This window comes from Neolamprologus brichardi, chromosome 15, assembly GCF_056152115.1.
Source record: "Neolamprologus brichardi isolate AB-2024 chromosome 15, ASM5615211v1, whole genome shotgun sequence".
Taxonomy (NCBI): Eukaryota; Metazoa; Chordata; class Actinopteri; order Cichliformes; family Cichlidae; genus Neolamprologus; species Neolamprologus brichardi.
In genome coordinates, this window is record NC_142118.1 from 11,903,510 (window position 1) to 11,922,108 (window position 18,599).

General features: G+C 43.3%; 1 protein-coding gene across 2 annotated transcripts in view; it reads right to left on the bottom strand.

Moving 5' to 3' along the window:
* Positions 1-18,599, bottom strand: part of syne1a (spectrin repeat containing, nuclear envelope 1a) — a 126,902-nt gene that overhangs the window by 45,765 nt on the left and 62,538 nt on the right. For both annotated transcript variants that reach the window (XM_087852137.1, XM_087852136.1), the window contains 19 exons: positions 18,403-18,567; positions 17,399-17,571; positions 17,076-17,229; positions 16,764-16,907; positions 16,225-16,389; positions 15,708-16,025; positions 14,439-14,594; positions 11,425-11,595; positions 8,130-8,456; positions 7,637-7,789; positions 7,201-7,368; positions 4,902-5,078; positions 3,634-3,780; positions 3,369-3,494; positions 3,084-3,260; positions 2,678-2,943; positions 2,325-2,481; positions 1,812-2,210; positions 11-1,615 (listed from right to left, as the gene is read on the bottom strand). In XM_087852137.1, coding sequence (XP_087708263.1) covers positions 11-1,615; positions 1,812-2,210; positions 2,325-2,481; positions 2,678-2,943; positions 3,084-3,260; positions 3,369-3,494; positions 3,634-3,780; positions 4,902-5,078; positions 7,201-7,368; positions 7,637-7,789; positions 8,130-8,456; positions 11,425-11,595; positions 14,439-14,594; positions 15,708-16,025; positions 16,225-16,389; positions 16,764-16,907; positions 17,076-17,229; positions 17,399-17,571; positions 18,403-18,567 — 5,148 coding nt within the window. The remainder of the gene's footprint in view (positions 1-10; positions 1,616-1,811; positions 2,211-2,324; positions 2,482-2,677; positions 2,944-3,083; positions 3,261-3,368; positions 3,495-3,633; positions 3,781-4,901; positions 5,079-7,200; positions 7,369-7,636; positions 7,790-8,129; positions 8,457-11,424; positions 11,596-14,438; positions 14,595-15,707; positions 16,026-16,224; positions 16,390-16,763; positions 16,908-17,075; positions 17,230-17,398; positions 17,572-18,402; positions 18,568-18,599) is intronic.

Genomic DNA, 18,599 nt, shown 5'->3' on the forward strand with positions numbered 1-18,599 from the left:
AATTACATACTTGTTTTGCACAAATTCGTTGTTGGACTTCCACTCCCAGCCTTCCCAGCTCCTGTAGTTTCTCTTCTACATGGGAAGGAACGGTTGCTTTCCTGCTTTTGTACTTTTGCTTTTCTCGTGCACCCAAGACATCAACAACCCTCAGTCTACTTTTCACTTCTTCCTCCTTGATTTTCAGTTTCCGCACTTCCTCGTGTATCCTCTCAATTTTGACCTCTGAAAAGGTCAAAGGATCATTCATTTTGTCTTTAACCGTCCTCAACCACTCGAACACTTTCTCAACTGCTCTTGTGAAGTCTTCATTTTTTGCGACTGTCGTTTCGCTTTCTTCAACGAAACGCTTAGCGTCACATCGTAAATACTGCAGCGACTGGAGCTGCAGACTAGTTTCCTGAAAGGCAGCAGCATCAGTCGTAAGACAAAGGTTTTCCATCTGTTGGTTGCATTCTTCAGCCTGAGAGTTCACTCCATCCAGATTTTCCAGCAGTAAATAAAGACTTGAGATTTTATCTATGGCACTTACTTCTTTGTCTGATTTCAATTTCACCAGCTCCTCTTTAGCAGACTGTAACTCTGAGTCTAACTTGGAAAAAACTACTTTGTGTTTTGATAGTATTTCCAAGCAATCATGTAAGTGTTTGATCTTCTGATCAATTCTCCTTTTCAGTGTGTTGTGGAGACTCACAAGCTGCTGTGTCTCCTCAGCTCTGTAGTGCTGACCTTTACTGAGGAAACCCTCATTTTTCCCGTGCAGTTCTCTAACAGCAGGGCTAATATGGACTAAACTTTCATTTATATTTCTGTATTCATTAACTAAACTAACAACTTCCTCCTCTTCAATACTGATAGTCTGCTTCTCCAGATTGTCAAACTGCTCCTGAAGCTCCTCCAGTGCATTACGAGTAATATCAAAGAAAGTGCAGAACTCTTTCCGTTCTAGGATAATCTGTTGGACCCTGTCTTTCTTCTCTTTGGCTAGAGCTAGGATGGCATTGTACTGCTGTGGCAGGGCATTGAGCCGCTCATCCAGGTAGCAATGGTCGATCTCATTCAGAGTAGGGAGGATCTCCTGACCTATTCTTTGGACAATAAGAAGGAGGTTCTCATACTCGGAAGCTTGTTCTAGGACATTTTGATAATTGGAAAGCTGTGACTGCAAATCCGAGCTATCATCAGCAGTGCTTAAATTGATTTCCGGAAATGTTATGTCATCTGCTTGTCTCAGCCACTGACAAGTCTTGTCTAGGTCAACCTGGAAGTACTTCCTGGAGGTCAAGGCTTTCTCTAAGGCTGCAAGACGCTGGGTAGTCTTCTGGAGAGCAGTTTCAAAAGCAGACTGTAGCTCCTCAAGTCTTGCCAGCGTTTCTGCTCTCTCTTTGTCAGTGGCATCTCTCTCCAGATCGCGGCCTTGTACCCAGAGAGATGCCAGCTCCCTCTGATAAGCTCGTAAGCTGCTCTGAACACCTCGACATCCAGCAACCTGCTTTGCCAGGTCCTCAGGAAGAAGTGCTATGTGGTCATCTATCAAGGCCTTCCTCTCCTGTTGCTGTATCCAAGACAATGCTCTCCCCAGGCCTTGAAGGAACTGTGTCCTCTCTGTGAAGGCCTGAGAGGAAGACAGAAACATCACAATTTATTTACAAATGGACTTTGGCAGGATAAGCAGAATTTATTTCTTGGACTACCTGGTTTTTCTTTGGGTTTTTTTTCTTTCACCAGACTAATAGCTCAGGATAAAATTAGCCCCTTTAAGGCATAATTAAAATGTTATTTTCAATCTAAATCATAAGTCCAGCTGTTACCTTACTAAGGTACTTCCTCCTTTGGGCAACCCGAGCCCCGAGAGCCTCCACTTCAGTCTGGGCTTGTTCAACGAGCTCCTGCAGGCGTCTCTTTTCACTCAGTCCCAGCCTGGAAGCCACAGCTTGAGCTTCCTTCACTGCCTGACCGAGCAGCTGCTGACGGGCCTCCAGCTCTACACATACGCTCAGGTGGTCGAACAGGAAACTCTGGGCCAGATCGGGGGGTGGGCTGGTTTTCAGGGCAGAGGTGAGGGCAGGCCGCTGCTCCTCCACCCACTCTCTGGCATCTCTCAGCTGATTTTCTACTCGGGCAAGATCCTCTAGCATCTGTGCAGAGTCCTGGATCTTCTGCTGAATCAGAGATTCCAGCTGTGCCCAGCGCTGCTCCAGATGACCCACCTGATGAAATACAATATTTCCAGAAAATGTGTCAATATTACTTCGACCGTGCGATCATATTAGCATATTGCTGGACATATTACATACAGTTATAGAAAAAAATAATGTCCTCACCTGTTGTTTGACCAGCTCCTTGTCTAGCAGGCTAAGTCGAGGCAGGATAGCTTGTCTCTGGTCCCTCAAGTCTTCCAGAGTTTCTCTTTGCTCCTCTAGGTCACTGGCGAGCTTCCTGAGTGCCTCTAGATGCTCACTTGTACTCTCTGTGTCAGCCCTAGTAACATATGTACATGAGTTAAGGGACATCAGGGATATAGTAATAAAAATGTAAACTTTTGTCTTTATTGAGGTAGAAAGACTAATAAAACTATGTTGTGTATTCATATTTATAGCTATTTCTGTATATACATAAGTGGATGCCATGAAGAGAATGACATTACAGCCTTGATAAAAACAAAAAAGTCTGATACCTAGCAAGGTAGTCCCATTCCCTGGATACTTGATGGAAAAGTTCCTCTACAGCGACAACACTCTCCTGGTACTCTCCACTTCGCTGCATGTCCTCCCCCCGCAGGGCTTCCAGCTCTTCAGCCCGCTGGCCCAGGTCCATCCAGCTTTTCTTCAGTCTCCTTATCTCCTCCAGGGCAGGAGAGACCTGTCCGTCCATCAACCTGCCGATGGCTTCATGCAGACGTGTTACCTCAGATTGTTTCTCCTTAATCTGCTGCAGGAACTCCTGGAAGAAAGATAAGAGTTGGTTTCTGGGATTATTCTGAGCAGCAACTCAAATTGTATGATTTTAGCTAAAAGAAAACTCTTTGAAAAATGTAAATGTAAAAAAATGTAAAACAAAAAAGTAAAATAGTAAAATCAAACCTGGGCCTTGTCCAGCTGGTTCTGTGCAATCTTAGGCTCCAGCTCTGCAGGTCTCCTGGTGAGGTTCTGAAGCTGCTGCTCTGTCTCTATTAGCTGGGTCTCCAGATCTGCCTTCTGCTCCTCGATGTCTCTCCAGCTGTCGGCTACCTCTTCACAAAGCAGCATACGCTCCTCAATCTAGACACAAAAATAAAGTGCAGTCATTTCACGATGGATATATGAGCTATAAACATGCATGGTGAAACTTGTACTCTTTTGCTTAAAAGCTTCTTAAAGTGTACTGACCTGCAGTTTGACCTGTTGGATAGCTGCCGCGGTCTCTCTCACCCTCGGCTCACACAGGTCACACGTGGAGCACACAAGCTGGAGGTAAGTGCCAGCCTGCTCCTGCAGAGCCCGCTCCTGCTTCACCTGTTCATATATAGCTGTTTATTAATTTTATTGATTTTACTGGTTGGGCATATTATATCCTCACTACATCCTCTCTCACTACAAAATTAGCATCGATATATTTTATGTATGCTTACTTTATGTATGTATGGTTACTAACCTGTTGTAAAGCCTCCTCGAGGCTGAAAGAAGGATGTGTAGGAGGCTCTGGCTCTTCTGACACAGAGTTCAACCACGTCTGGCACTGCTGCAGTGTGTCCTGCAGACTCACATGTCTCTGTAACTCATGATCCAGACTCTGATACACCTGTAATACAGAAGAAGCTAAATATAAGTGCTCTTATTGACGCACCTCTGCATGGCAAACCATTTCAATGTTTTCTGTTTTACCAACAGTAGCAGAATAAACACATGCAAGAACACGGAGTGAAAACAATGAACTGTTGGTAGCCGACACAGTGCTACAATGCTTTGAAGTCAAAACCTATGGCCAAATACAATGACAGATTAAAACCCAAATGATTAGGCAGTTTTTCATTGTTATATTTAACAGGTGTTGAATGTGGAGGCGTCCATGCCTTCCAGGGGAGAGCGGAACAGCAAGGTCTGATTGACAGTGTTAATATGAGAACCCGAAAGAGAGGAATAACGGGGGGCAACTACTGGCAAAATGCCCAATGTATTTGGCAAAGGCTAGAAGGCTGGCATGGTGGCAAGTGGCAGGCAGGATATTAGAGCTGTGCTGCGCTGGGACACAGTTGGCAGCCATCGTAACACTTGAGGCGCAGTTGTAGAGAAGCCAGCAGTGTAGTGGTAAAGTGTGGCTGGATCACACAATGCCAGATTGGATGTGTGAGTGGTGGTGGAGGTAGTGTCTTGGGAGGTGAGCTATGATGACAGAACAGACGATGCCAAAATGACAGAGTGTGGCTGGATTATGGGGGCTCGCCAGATTCGCTGAATGGTGGTGTGTGATCATTTTTGGCTCAAGCATGAAAAAGTGGAGCTGACAGGGGATACACGGAGATTAATATGGCGAGATTGAGTTAGTGATTTTGGCCGGTGGGGTCTGTCCGCATACGGCTGCTGTTGAGCTCCACTTTGGCAGCCCTAATTGGTTGTGCCCTCTACGCTGGCAGTAAAGGGCTGTCTTAAGAGATGGGTTTAAGTGTCAGAATGATTTAGGATTAAGTTGCTATCTAATCTGTTGGAATATTAACGGAACTGATATCTAAACCATGCGTTTCTGTGCATGCACGTCTCATCCAAAAGACATCCAAGAATTACTTCATGAATGTGTATTAACCATTTCACTGCTCCACAGACAGACAGACTATCTGTCTTTCTCAGCTTCCCACAACTCCCTCCCTTCTCCTCCACGTTCCCTCCCTCCCTCCATCTCTCCATCTCCTCCTCCTCCTCACTCACTCTCTGCGCTGTGCTGCAGATGGCAGAGTAGCTGTCTCTGGTGCCTTGCTGGTGTGCCTGGACCTGCTGTCTCAGCCTGCTCTGCACACGGTCACTGCAGCCTTCCATCAGGTGGTCTCCTCGCTCTTTCAGGCCTGCCAAGCGATCCTCAAACCCTGCAATTTCCTCCATGATGGCCTGTGGAGGATAAAGTAACCGCGTAGGATTTTATGAGAGAATCTCCAGTGGAGATATAATAGCAGATGAGCTTGTACATTTGTGATTTGAGCAGAGTGACCACAAAAAACTATTAAACTGTCTGGATTAAATGATGACTAAATCCAGCATCTGTTAAACATTTAGATGAACCTACTAAAAGAAAACATTTCATTATTAATATATTACTTATAGTTTCATGTCCAAAGCAAAAGTCTGATTTTTTTCCAGATTAATTGTCATAAAATTCACTATTATTGCCAAACCCAAACACCATGCCAATCACTTATGCCCAGTCCCCAGAAGGGACTAGTCCCATCCGGGGAACCCCAAGGATCCCCAGAAGGGACCAGATGTGGAGGGGGTAAGGCAACACTGGTCCCAGTGGTAATTGGAGCACTAGGTGCAGTGATTTCCAAGCTAGGCAAGTGGCTTGAGCAGATCCCAGGAACAATGTCTGAGATCTCTGTCCAGAAGAGCGCAGACCTAGGAACCTCAAATTCCCAGGCTTCTGGCAGAGGACCCAAGCTTCAAGGATAAAGACTGCCCGCTGGGATAAGAGGGGAATTATATATATATATATATATATATATATATATATATATATATATATATATATATATATATATATATATATATATATATATATAACGCTGAAAAACTAGTTCATGCATTTATTACTTCCAGGCTGGACTACTGCAATTCATTATTATCAGGATGTCCAAAAAACTCACTGAAAAGCCTTCAGTTAATCCAAAATGCTGCAGCAAGAGTACTGACAGGGACTAGAAAGAGAGAGCATATTTCTCCTGTTTTGGCTTCCCTTCATTGGCTTCCTGTTAAATCCAGAATTGAATTCAAAATCCTGCTCCTCACATACAAGGTCTTAAATAATCAGGCCCCATCTTATCTTAATGACCTTGTAGTACCATATCACCCTATTAGAGCACTTCGCTCTCGCTCTGCAGGCCTACTTGTTGTTCCTAGAGTATTTAAAAGTAGAATGGGAGGGAGAGCCTTCAGTTTTCAGGCCCCTCTTCTGTGGAACCAGCTTCCAGTTTGGATTCGGGAGACAGACACTATCTCTACTTTTAAGATTAGGCTTAAAACTTTCCTTTTTGCTAAAGCATATAGTTAGGGCTGGACCAGGTGACCCTGAATCCTCCCTTAGTTATGCTGCAATAGATGTAGGCTGCCGGGGGATTCCCATGATGCATTGAGTTTTTCCTTTCCAGTCACCTTTCTCACTCACTATGTATTAACAGACCTCTCTGTATTGAATCGTATCTGTTATTAATCTCTGTCTCTCTTCCACAGCATGTCTTTATCCTGTCTTCCTTCTCTCACCCCAACCGGTCGCAGCAGATGGCCGCCCCTCCCTGAGCCTGGTTCTGCCGGAGGTTTCTTCCTGTTAAAAGGGAGTTTTTCCTTCCCACTGTCGCCAAAGTGCTTGCTCATAGGGGGTCATATGATTGTTGGGCTTTTCTCTGTATCTATGAAGCGCCTTGAGGCGACATTTGTTGTGATTTGGCGCTATATAAATAAAATTGAATTGAATAAAATTGAATATATATATATGTGTGTGTGTGTGTAAAAGAGGCATAAGTAAAATTTATTACTGGCATCCTATATGCAACAAAACCCTTTCAAATAATGATGTCACTAACATGGTAAATGGTAAATGGCCTGTATTTATATAGCGCTTTACTAGTCCCTAAGGACCCCAAAGCGCTTTACATATCCAGTCATCCACCCATTCACACACTGGTGATGGCAAGCTACCTGGGGCGCACTGACAGAGGCGAGGCTGCCGGACACTGGTGCCACCGGGCCCTCTGACCACCACCAGTAGGCAACGGGTGAAGTGTCTTGCCTAAGGACACAACGACCGAGACTGTCCAAGCCGGGGCTCGAACCGGCAACCTTCCAATTACAAGGCGAACTCACAACTCTTGAGCCACGATCGCCCACATCAAATAAAACAAACATCAAGTAGTAGTACAGACCACAGGGGATAATTTTTGTCCCCCAATTAAGGCAATTTGTCATTAAATACAACCAATACGGCCAAAAACAGCAAAAGTGAAATATTTTATTTGGGTACCTTGTGTCTGGCCAGCTGTTGAGTGGCTGCCTCCAGGCTGCCGCTAATACTGGGATCAGGGGTCACCATCCTGCTGGACATCTGCAGCAACCAGCGCTCCACTTCCTGGAGTTCGTTGTGGTAAACTTCCTGTTCCTTCACCTGGCCTTCCAAATTCTCCACATGAGCCTGGACCACACAGTTCACAGACAAACTATACTGATGACAATGCATATGCAACAGCTGGGCAGGAAAGCTTCTTTGACACTGAGAAGCAACAGTGTTTTTTTTTAATTTTTTATCAGAAGCTAGTTTTACACAACTTTTTTAGAAACATCCACATGCACTTAATTTATGTGAAGCTGATTCCAAAGTTCCTGCTCTGCCTGCATGGAAACTACATTAGTTTGTCCTCTTTTTCAAAAAGAACTACTGTCATGTGTGTACAGCTTCTCACCAATGCAGTATTACAAAGTCCAGTGTAGTCCTTTTGTAGTTTGCTAATTTTATCTCGAATGGAGGGGTAGTGGACAGAGGAAAGTAGAGCGTCGCCCTTTTCCAGCACTGACTTGATGGCTCCATCATGGGACTGAACCATCTGCAACAGAGCCTAAAACACACAAACAGACAGGCTTTATCTTCAGTATCTTCCGCACCATAGAGTATGCTATGTGGCGTTAGATGTTAAGCTTTTTTTTAATCTAGTTTACTATTAATAGGGTCTACTTATTAATGCCAACAGCTGTTAAAGCGGCCCATAAGCATTTGTCATTATGACTCTGGAAAATGGTCAGCAGTCATTTAAAGCAAATCTACTTTTAAAGTTAATTTTCAGACATGCAAGGTCACTCATGTGGTTCATTATGCTAATATTAGTCTTGCTGAAAGAGAAAAAAATCACTTAGTGTAAAATTAATCCAGATGTCCCCCTCACTTTTTTTATACTATACCTTATACTTAGTCAGCTGTGCTCTGCGTTGATACAGCTCAGCCTTGGGCTCCACTGGCGTACGAAGCAAAGCCTTGGTTTCCACCAGCCACTGAGCCTGAGCCTTGTACCGGTCCTGGAACTCCTTAGCTAGCAGTAATGCCCGCTCAAGGAAGCTGCGCTCCTGCCTGAGGCCTCCGGCTAACTCCTCCAGCTGGGAAAGACGCGCCTCTACTTCTCCTCCTAAACTTTCAGCTGCAGATTCATTCAGGAAGCCTGCCGCCTGTTCTGCTCGCTCCCTAAGTGATTTCAGGAAGCTGTGACCGTGCTGGAGCTCAGACTGGAGACTCTGGGAGGAAGAGAAAGCATGAATAGAGCTCACCATGGGTCCTGCTACTGTGTTATCACCATTGCTTGTTACTAACTGACCTTCAGCCAGGCAGTTTACACACTACTGAATGAAAGAAAAGAGTAAATCATCCTCTGCAATCATCCTCTTGGATAAAATAGATTTATATCATAACTTCACTGACTTTGAGGCTGGCATTCAACACAAGATCACTGATTCCCTTGTCCTTCACCTCCAGTGGTGTCCCAGTCACCCAGACAAGCCTTGCAGTGCATTTGAAAAGCTTTGAACTCATTGGGTAAGCTGACACCTGCATGGTGCGATGTGGAGAGGACTGGGAGGTCATGTTGGGGAGAAACCACAGTGAATAATATGAAAGGAGGACCCAATTATAACAGGCCCTTAACAGGCACAAGTAACTGCAGGGTTTCCAGGGCAACCATAACATGCCACACACACACACACTCACACCTCCACTCTATGGGATGCCATCTAGCTTTCATCATCAGTCTGTTATTGCTTGTGTAGAAAGTAGCCTCTCACTTCAGCAATCCCCGATCTCCAGCTACGGCTGTTGGTAATATAATATAACAAGAGCCGCGTCTGTCTGCACACGTCCATGCTTCCCGCTTAATGTGATGCTCCAGGCTCGCTCGTCACTCGAGTAATGGCGCTCACGCTTTATGGCTTTAATGAGCGACACTGACTACATTTCAATTTCATATAGTTCTCTGTGTTTACCAAGAGCTAAAATAAGAAATCTGCAGTAATTGCAGTTACAGCACTTTAGATTTAGTGCTGAAAAACTCATTATCGCCTCTTCATCTCACACCTGATATCAGTTTTCCATCTTAGCAGCAGCGGTTGTTTACATGTTGAATTAAAGTTGCAAGATTTTGTTCTTCCAGAATCTGAAATAATCAATGACTTCACTTAAGAGAATGATCAGAATTTGGTGCTCACAATCTGTCTTTGCATCAAATAAGTTATCAGTGTAAGGCTTTAAACCTGCATAGGCTCATATTTAATAATTCTACGGCTTCCATATAGCATAAGGCAGTACAGTCTTGTGAACAATGTATATCGGGTCTTAAAGACATCGTGCCCTTTCTGCTGTAGCTGTCTTATAGCACGTCAACCCAATTATACCAGTCAAGTTCCTTGTCAACCTGCTGTAACTGGTGATTCTGCATCAGTGCCGGGGCTCTTTTATCTACTGCACTGCATCTACTATGGATCTGCCAACCATGTTTAGCAGTTACATTACCTACTAGAAGGAGAAGGACTTTACAAAAATGACCCTTTAAGCAGTTTAGCAGTCTCTGCCGTCAGTGCAAGAAATGCAGTGAAACCACAGAACAGAAGGAGCATGTTCAATTTTGCATAGCTCGAAATTTTGTTCAAATTAATTAAGAAGCATATGTCAATTTCTGTGCTATACTAAATGCATTCATTATTCCCAGTTACAAATATGGAATTAAAAAATTTACTTTTACCTTTGGGGAAAAAAACCCTGACTGTGTGCATCAGAAACCATCAGGGACTTTGGGGAGTATATGACCTTGAACATTTATGAAATGCGAGTGAAATTAAAAATTATGGAGGGAGGAGAAAGGAGGAGGAGGAGGAGGGGGGGTGCTTATTAATGAGAACCAACCCTTTTCTATTTTGCATTTTGCCTTGTTTACATGTTTGTACGAGCCAGTCATTTCAAAAGAAATCTTGTCAAAGAAAACTACAGACACACTTCAGCTGAAGGGGACAAATTAAATTATATGTTACATTCTACATGATCACGATATGTACAATGAATTCACAGCACATTTACAACTGAGGTAGTCCATCATTACTGTATGACTCACACTTTGACAGTATCAAATAAAGTCCAAATCCAACTAATGGCCCTTGACACAGCTATTGACTACTGGTCTTTGTGTCGATGCATAATCATCGCTGCTCACTGAACAGCCCTGTAGCTCTCACTGCAGGAGATGAGCAAGCGCTCGCGTGTTATATGCAGTGCTGGAAGGACACATGTGGTGGCAGCATGTCTTCAGTGCATACGCAGAGACAGAGCATCGATCCCAGACACGGATTACTGCAAAGACTGCACCAGATGATCTATTGTAAACATCTATGTTTGGTGTGCGGGTGTTTGTGTGTGTTAAGGCTGTTCTGGATGTATGTGAAGAAGACAAAGAGAAATGAGATATAGCGATGGAGAAGTAAAAAAAAATGCACGAGGACGCATGGGTTTGCTTCAGCTTGTTAGTTAGTACTTTGGATGGGTTTTATGATATGAAACGAGTGTTTGAGGAGAGAAGTGTGTGTGTGTGTGTGTGTGTGTGTGTGTATTGAAGCAGTAAGGGCACTGCATCAATTACAGTGTCTGTGCCAGCAGGCTCCTGACACCGGCGCTTCTTCATCCTCTTACACACAGTGGGAGGTCTCCCCCTGCTACCACGCTTCCTCTAAAGCAGCACCCGCTTTGTCTTCATAAAGAGCCGATCGATACACACATTCTCACCCAATCCTCTACACACTCGATTTGAACTATGCCAGGCAAACTATAGTGGTGATTCTCTTTTTACAGTGTGTGCATTTCTGAGCAGGGCTACCTCCCTCAAAAGCCAATTTGATGAAATGAACATAAAAGAAAGAGTTGCAGTCATTTTCTCTTAGTTGAGAGCGCTGTCCAAATATTATACGAACAATGAACGCTTTTCAAGTTTTACAGGAAGTCTATGCATATTTTACCGGCCATTTTGCAGCTGCCAAAGAAAACTGCACAAAGGATTTGTTTGCTGGCTTGTGAAATTGGATTCATATGAATTTGTGCTCAAATTCTTTGACATAAACAGTTCAGGGAGGTGCATTGGTGCACCGCTGCACCTTCTATCCAAATGCATCACTTTGGGTCTAAACCGTGGAGGTTTAGAAATGTAACAGTGAAACTAAATAAACATACCTCTAGTTTTTTCATCTTCTTCTCCATGGCCGCCTGGTCTAGAGGTTCAGAAGTGTCAGTTAATGCTGTGAAGCTTTTCAGAGTCGAGCCAAGCCACTCGGTGAAGGACTTGCAAAGATTCTCTGTCTCTTCAATGCTCCTCAGCTCCTCTTGTAGCTGTTTGATGGTGTCCTGAAAGTAGATTAAATCGAAGGTCAGAAGAAAAAAGTTCCAGAAATGTTAAGTTTGGATTTTTAAGGAGGATAAATATCTTACTATGATACATAAAAGCTCTGTCTGCCTGAAAACTGTCTAGACGATCAGGAGATGAGCAACCAAACTTGGCACACACATAGATCTGAAGCCCCTGAAGGGACTTATCGAAATCAGATACTATGATATTCATCATGTTGCCTAGCAATGGGCTAAAAATACCATTTTTTTCAATTCATGCACCTACAACGTTATGTTAAAGTATGTTTCTTCTTCTTTTCTTTTTTTTTTTATCCACAAAAGGTGAATTATGGATGACTTTTTATTACCTGTTTTTTAGTCTTTATTGACTTAAAACCTTATGAAAGCATCCTATTGGAACATCTAATTTATATCCCAAAAAGTTGAATTATACATGGCAAGCAACAGGCTAAAACTACCCATTTTCATCATATAAATGTCTTAAACCTCCCTTTCTTTCGTAAACAACATTAGTCCTTCCCGGAAATATTAAGTCGACTGCTGTAGGTCAAATATAAATTGAGGATAAATGACAAAAAAACAAACAAAACGGATTTCGTGTTTCATATGTCAGAATTATTGGTGAGACTCTTCAAAGTCTAACATTATATTTCTTTGGGGTAAATCTAGAAAACACTGTCTGTATCCTTTCCTTTTGAAGGTGTGAGTTGTGCCCCAGCAGCAGTCTAACATTAGTCACCAAGGACCACAAGCTCTCTGATCAGCCATCAAAACAGAAAATATCCGTTTCCCCTCTACTCTTTCATCTGCTCAGTGTCAATAGCTTCACTACAAGGAGGAGTGGGTTTTTATGCTTTTGACGCATTATCCACTTGACTGATATTCTGAGTCGATAACACCGTGAGGATGTAGAGGGTTTCTTGCAGGTTTTGACACATTATTCACTCAACTTGCAAATCCTGTGGTGAGGAGCTCCAATTAGCTGATAGTGCTGAGTGCACACCTTTTCTGACTAGCCAGAGGTAACAGCTTCCCACCTCAAGCCCATATGGCCCACACTTCACACGGTATAATTACAGGCATCCACAGTTTGAGAGGGATGTTATGTGTTTGCATGTGTGTGTAGGCACAACTGTAAAGTATATGCATATGTGAGACAATTTTAGCAGGAAAGGAAGGGTGTGGGCTGTACGGAGGTGGAGAAACAAAAGTGAGGGAGTAAAGGGGGACAAATGCGCACACACAGATGTGTTACTGAAGGTGTAAAAAAAATCAATGCAGTGCAGGCAAAGCTTTTCCACTCCTGGTGCAGGGTGTGAGATTGCTTTCTGTAGCGTTTAATTACAGCTTTAGCTCCAGACCAGCAGAGCCCCATTGATTTTCCTTTAGTCCCCCCCCCCCCCCAACCCAGAGGAGAAGACAAATAGAGAGGCTGGATCTGAGTATACAGAACAACCCCGGCAGGGGTAACACCGATAACTCTCAAAGCTACTTCAATGGGGTGTTACAGAAACAAAGTCAAAACTCTCCCAGGAGTAAATTCCACAGTGAGGGAGAACAATCATGTGTGAAAAACACACTGTGGGAAGAGACCCCAGAGGCAATGCATGAAAAATTCACATTTTCTAAAATAGATGATTGAGATGGTAACGCAAAAAATGTTTTAACCTGCAGCCAGCTTGTTTTTAATTATTTTTATTTATTAAACTCACAATGACACCTAGGTCTTGTTTACACATTTACATATCAAGGCTGGCAGTGTAGGCAATAGGGTGGATCCAAAGAAGCAGGTAAGAAAATCTGGTGAAGTGTTTTAAAAAGCTGTGGTGACAATGGAGAATTAGAGGTAAGCAATGGAACAGATACAGTCACCAGGCATGGTGGCTCTGAGAAAAGAGCAGCTGAAATTGAGCCTTTATGAATACTGAGCAAATAAGGAAAACAGGAACAGGTGAGAAATTTGTGATTTATACTCCTGCAGCGGTGTCCTTTGGCGATGCAGAGATGGATTCTTTATGCAGTCCTTGAAAAAACCTGAGCATAGCCCAATGGTAATGAAGCTATGTGTAGACAGAATGCTGATTGGTTCAAACTCTGCTTGAACAGGAACGGCTGTGATAGCAGAGTTCACCAAAAACAGGAGGAACTGTGGAAATAAACATCTGAATGGAAGCACAGACAATGATTGCTTCTGATGCTCAGTTTTAGTTCACTGCAAAGAACTTCTTTGACTATTATGACTTCTGATTTCATGGCTGCAAGGGCGACACTGAAGGAACAACTTTAGCGCAAACATGAACAAAAGCAGTCCACATTGTAGTCCGCTGATTTTTCACACTGCCCTCAAGTGACAGCACACAGCTACAACATACTGATGTGGGTTGCAAAGCTCAGTGTAACACCTGCACGCTACAAAAGCAGTACCGTGCTGGGAGATTAAGTGGTCGGGGTAAATCAGGTGAAACCGAGATGGAAGCAGAATCTGTGAGTGGAGAAATGCATGAACTGGCAAAGTGCGCCCAAAGGCAGAAATATAAATACACGCAGGAATGTAGGGCCTTTACATTACAATATAAAACATCTTGAGGGGACTGTTTTTGTGAAATGATGTTAAATAAAAACAAACAAACAACTGTGACATCACAATGTTCCTGAGTACATTTGGAGCAACAGAGGAACAACTGGGTTAGCAACACTACAAACGCTGAAAACACCACAACAAACCCCTCATGTGGCTCACTGTTAAATAGATAAAGGATCTCTGAAAATGCAAAGCACCATTAACTGAATAAAAAGGAAATATTATTATATTAAACTGCAGATAATCAAGAGCGCCAAACCTGTATGTTGAGCAGCAGGGAGTGGTAGCGGGCAGTGAGCTGAGTGGCCGTAACACTGATACGACTGCTGATGTAAGTTTCCTCCAGAACCTCCTGGGCTAAAGATGAAAGTCCATCGACTTCACTCTGCCGTGTGAGCACTGCCTCTAGACACCCCTGATCACAAGGGACACATAAATTTTAATATTTTCGTTACATACTGCCAAAGCTATAGATGATTTATATGTCAGCAAAGTTCATTTAAAAGCCAGGTGTCAGAAAACGCATTACAAGCAAAGCAATATAGGGCCTAGAAGGACAGAAGGGTGTGTGTGTGTGGGGATCAAAAATTGGAATTTTACTGTACTTGTGGGGACCGACAGCCCTTATAGGGACCAAAATCCCACTCCCCACAACTTTAAAGGCATTTTTGAGACTCAAAAATGGAGTTAGTGGACACTTATTGTCAGGGTTGCAATTGGGTTATGGTCAGGTTTAGGGTAAGAGTTAGGTTTAGACATTCTTTTTTGATGGATAGGGTAAGTGGCTAGGGAAAGCATTATGTCAATTAGATGTCCCCACAAGATATGAATCCCCAACATGTGTGTGTGTGTGTGTGTGTGTGTGTGTGTGTGTGTTTGTGTTTGTGTGTGTGTGTGTGTGTGTGTGTGTGTGTGTGTGTGTAAATGCAAGGAAGGAAAATACTGAGACTCTCTGGCATCCTGACAGTGGCAGGAAGCATGCTCCAGAGGGAGGAGACCAAGTATAGGAAATACAGCTGTTTTATTTGAAACATGACAAAGTGATGTGCTGTAGTATAAAGTGACACACTGCTTCACAGCTTACAGCATGTGTGGCTGTGTTTTTAGGTTAGTTTGCTTCTTCTGTGTCCTGAAATGTAAATTACAAATTGTGAGCTTGATATTCTTCTGTTTGGTTTTCAGTATAACCAGAAGGTACCTCTGACTGAAGTGACCAGTGAAATAAAAAAAAACATTTGTTGAAATATTATTAAACTATGGTATTCCCTCTGGTGGCTGGGATGGGCTCCAGCCCCTCCAGCGACCCTGAATTGGATTATCAGAAGAAAATAGATGGATGGGTATCACTAAACAATTTCCTGGCTGGGGGAAGTAGCTTCCTGAAGTCTCTACATCCTGGCCCCCAAAAAGAAATTCTTCTAATAAGACAGTATGTTGTTCCCTTTTGAGCTTTACGGTGTTGACAGTTGCATGAAATATCACGGGCCTGTATCTTATATGGACTGCAGCAATCAGGCCTCTTTCTCACCTGGAGTTTCTTCAGCTGAATCTGCTTGGTGGTTGCGTCTGACCTCCGATTACTTCTGATATTAGCTACCCTCTCCATCTCCTCCAGCCACTGTGCCAGGCTCAGGAATTTATGTCCCATCTGCCTCAGTCGGGTCAGCATTGAGTGCAGCTGGCCTTGAGTCTCCTCTAGGCGGCTCTGATAGGCCGCCCACTCTCGCTGAGCGGTGTCCAGGGCTCGGTCCTCGATCTGAGGTATACCCCAGGGGATTACTCTCTCTCTGCTGGTGAGCACAGCGGAGAGTAAGGCTTGGCCATTTGAACAGTGCTCCTGCAGGTTCTGTGAAGAAAATGAAGAGTCAAGAACAAAGTAAATACTGGAGGTCACTGAAGACTTAAAACATTTAGAAAGGGTTAGGTGTTAGGTGCTTTACTTTTGAAAAATACAACTATGCGCAGGCAGGGTTAAAAGTTTGCAGCTATTCTCTTCTCTGATCATAACCATATAGAGTTGACATAAAACTCCACAGTGTTTCTACCTGTAGCTGCTGCAGTGTATTCTCAAGTGTATCCACGTTTCCCTCTGGATGGGACAATGAGGCCAGAGAGGCCTGCTCCTTCTCCAGCCAGTCCTCAAACACATGTAACCCCCTTTGATACTCCTGATGCACCAGCACCAGCTCCTTGGCCTTGCTGACTGCATTCTGCAAAAAACAAAAGAGGTAACAAGACGCAAACATTAATGGATGAAAGCAGTTCATTTGTTCAGTATTACAGGGAGATTTGAAATTTGAATAATGTAAAATTAAAAGTTGGAGAGATTAATGTCTATCAATTAAAATGCTTTTTGATTACAGACTTGAAGCTCAAAGAGAAATATGTGTAATGATTTTACAATAATTATTAGGCAAGTCAGTAAAATTTTCAACAAGTTCATGCCCTTCAGTATTTTGGGGAATATAATTAAGATTTCTGAAAAAGCATGAAGCAAGCTTTTAAAGAAATACACTCAAACTATTCGGTTATTATTCAAATGCCTGCAGAGGAAAAACTGAAGCCGTATGTTCTGGGTAAGCACCTTAGCCTTTTCTTTGAGGGAGTTGTATCTACACTGCAGCTGCTGCACCTCCTGCTGTGTCGTGTAGTGTTCAGCCATATTGGAACCCTTTGTGGCAATGGTCTCCAGAGGACTGCTATGACTCAGTACTTCCTCATAGAGAAGCTGGAAAGAAAGGAGAACCCATAGATCATTGCAACTGGGATGCTCTGAGGTATAAATGTAACTGCATGAATCTAAAGCGGATAAATGGCTAAAATTTTAATTAAATTAAAATAACAGTCAGGCTAATCTAAATACAGAGTTTGGATAGTCTACAGTGGCATTTGATACCTTGGTCTTTCCCAGGTTAGCAGTCTTGTCTCTCATCTCAGAGTACTGTCTGTCTGAGCAGCTAAGCGTCTCTTCAACCCGATCCATCCACTGCATAAACTGACCCACGTCCTCTTGATAGCTGGTCCACTGCGACAGAGCACCTTCCAGCTGACTGTGACCATAAATAAGGCAAAGTTAGCACAGAGAGAACAAACAAGATTCTGAACAGCTAAATCTAATAATCCCTTTAACCTTTCAACTAGCAGAAATCCATCAAGGGAAACTAGGCAGTTCCCAGTCCCATTTATCAAAGACTGACAGATTAATTGCCCCATGCTCACCTTTTACACTGGATTGAGGCAGACAGCAGTGAGTCCCACGAGTCTTTGAGGTCTTGGATCTGTTTGCGAATCACCGGGACTCCCTCAGCTGAAGTGTTCCTCTGGACTGCCTCTCCCCGCGTCAAGAGCATTTTTAGCTGGATTTCCCTCTCCTGACGGGCAGTTAGTAAGGCCTACAGATAGAGGTGAACACACAGACAGAACATAACTCTCTAAAGGGTAAAATTCATCTCGCCCTGTTGCTTTCTAAACCATTAAAATAGATGCAACATATCTACAGATAAAATTTGTGTCAAGTCAGAAATCTGCAGTTGCATGGTTTGTAAAATAAGCCTGTGTAATGTTTACTTCTGAAAATTTTAAACACAATATCTCAGTTACAGTGATTTAGCCCACATAGGGCTCAGTCACACAGGCCTAGAGACTGGTCGGCAACAGGGCAACACCAGTCTCTATTCTAGTCGGTGGAAGCTGGAGGTTTCCTGCTGTTGCTGGGTGAAATCACTTGTAAAGAGGGTGCTGACTGATCACCTTCTTGTGATTGCTTTGGTCACTAACAGATTGCTGCAATCCTCCGTTTCTTGCATGGAAAATACTGACTTATCTGCCAGCACTCTACAAATTCTTGGTAGGTGGCTGTGAAATTGTGAAGCCTGTGACGCAAACAAGAAATGGAGAACCTTGTCTTAGTTTCAATGGTAAAACATAACTTTTACTTTCACGGCTTATTGTTTTTTTTTTTAATTACACTGCTGCTTGGTTGTTGGTTGCAGCTGTTTGCTGGTAATTTGGTATCTTGTGTGCAACCTGCAGGGGACCACAGCAATCTGTACAGCTCTCTGCAACAAATTTAATCAAGCAACAGCAACCACACGCCAACTTAATGGGGAATACTCATTTTTGTTCCTAGCGGCCAGCAAAGAAAAGTCTTGCTAGGAAAATGTGCATGAATGGACTTTTTGTGTATCCCTTTAAAGAACTCCATCCATGTCTTCCTTCCTTACTTCAAGTTGTAACATCCGGTCCTCCAACAAGCCCTTGTCTGTAGTGGTGGAGATGCAGGTGTTGAGGACCCGCTGAGCCTCACACACCCAGTCCTGGAGCTCTTTCAGTCCTTCAGAGAAAAGGCGGTGTTCCCCTACAATGCGCTCAATCCTGGATGCCTTGTCCTGTTAGATATTAAAGTAGAGTAATGTGAATA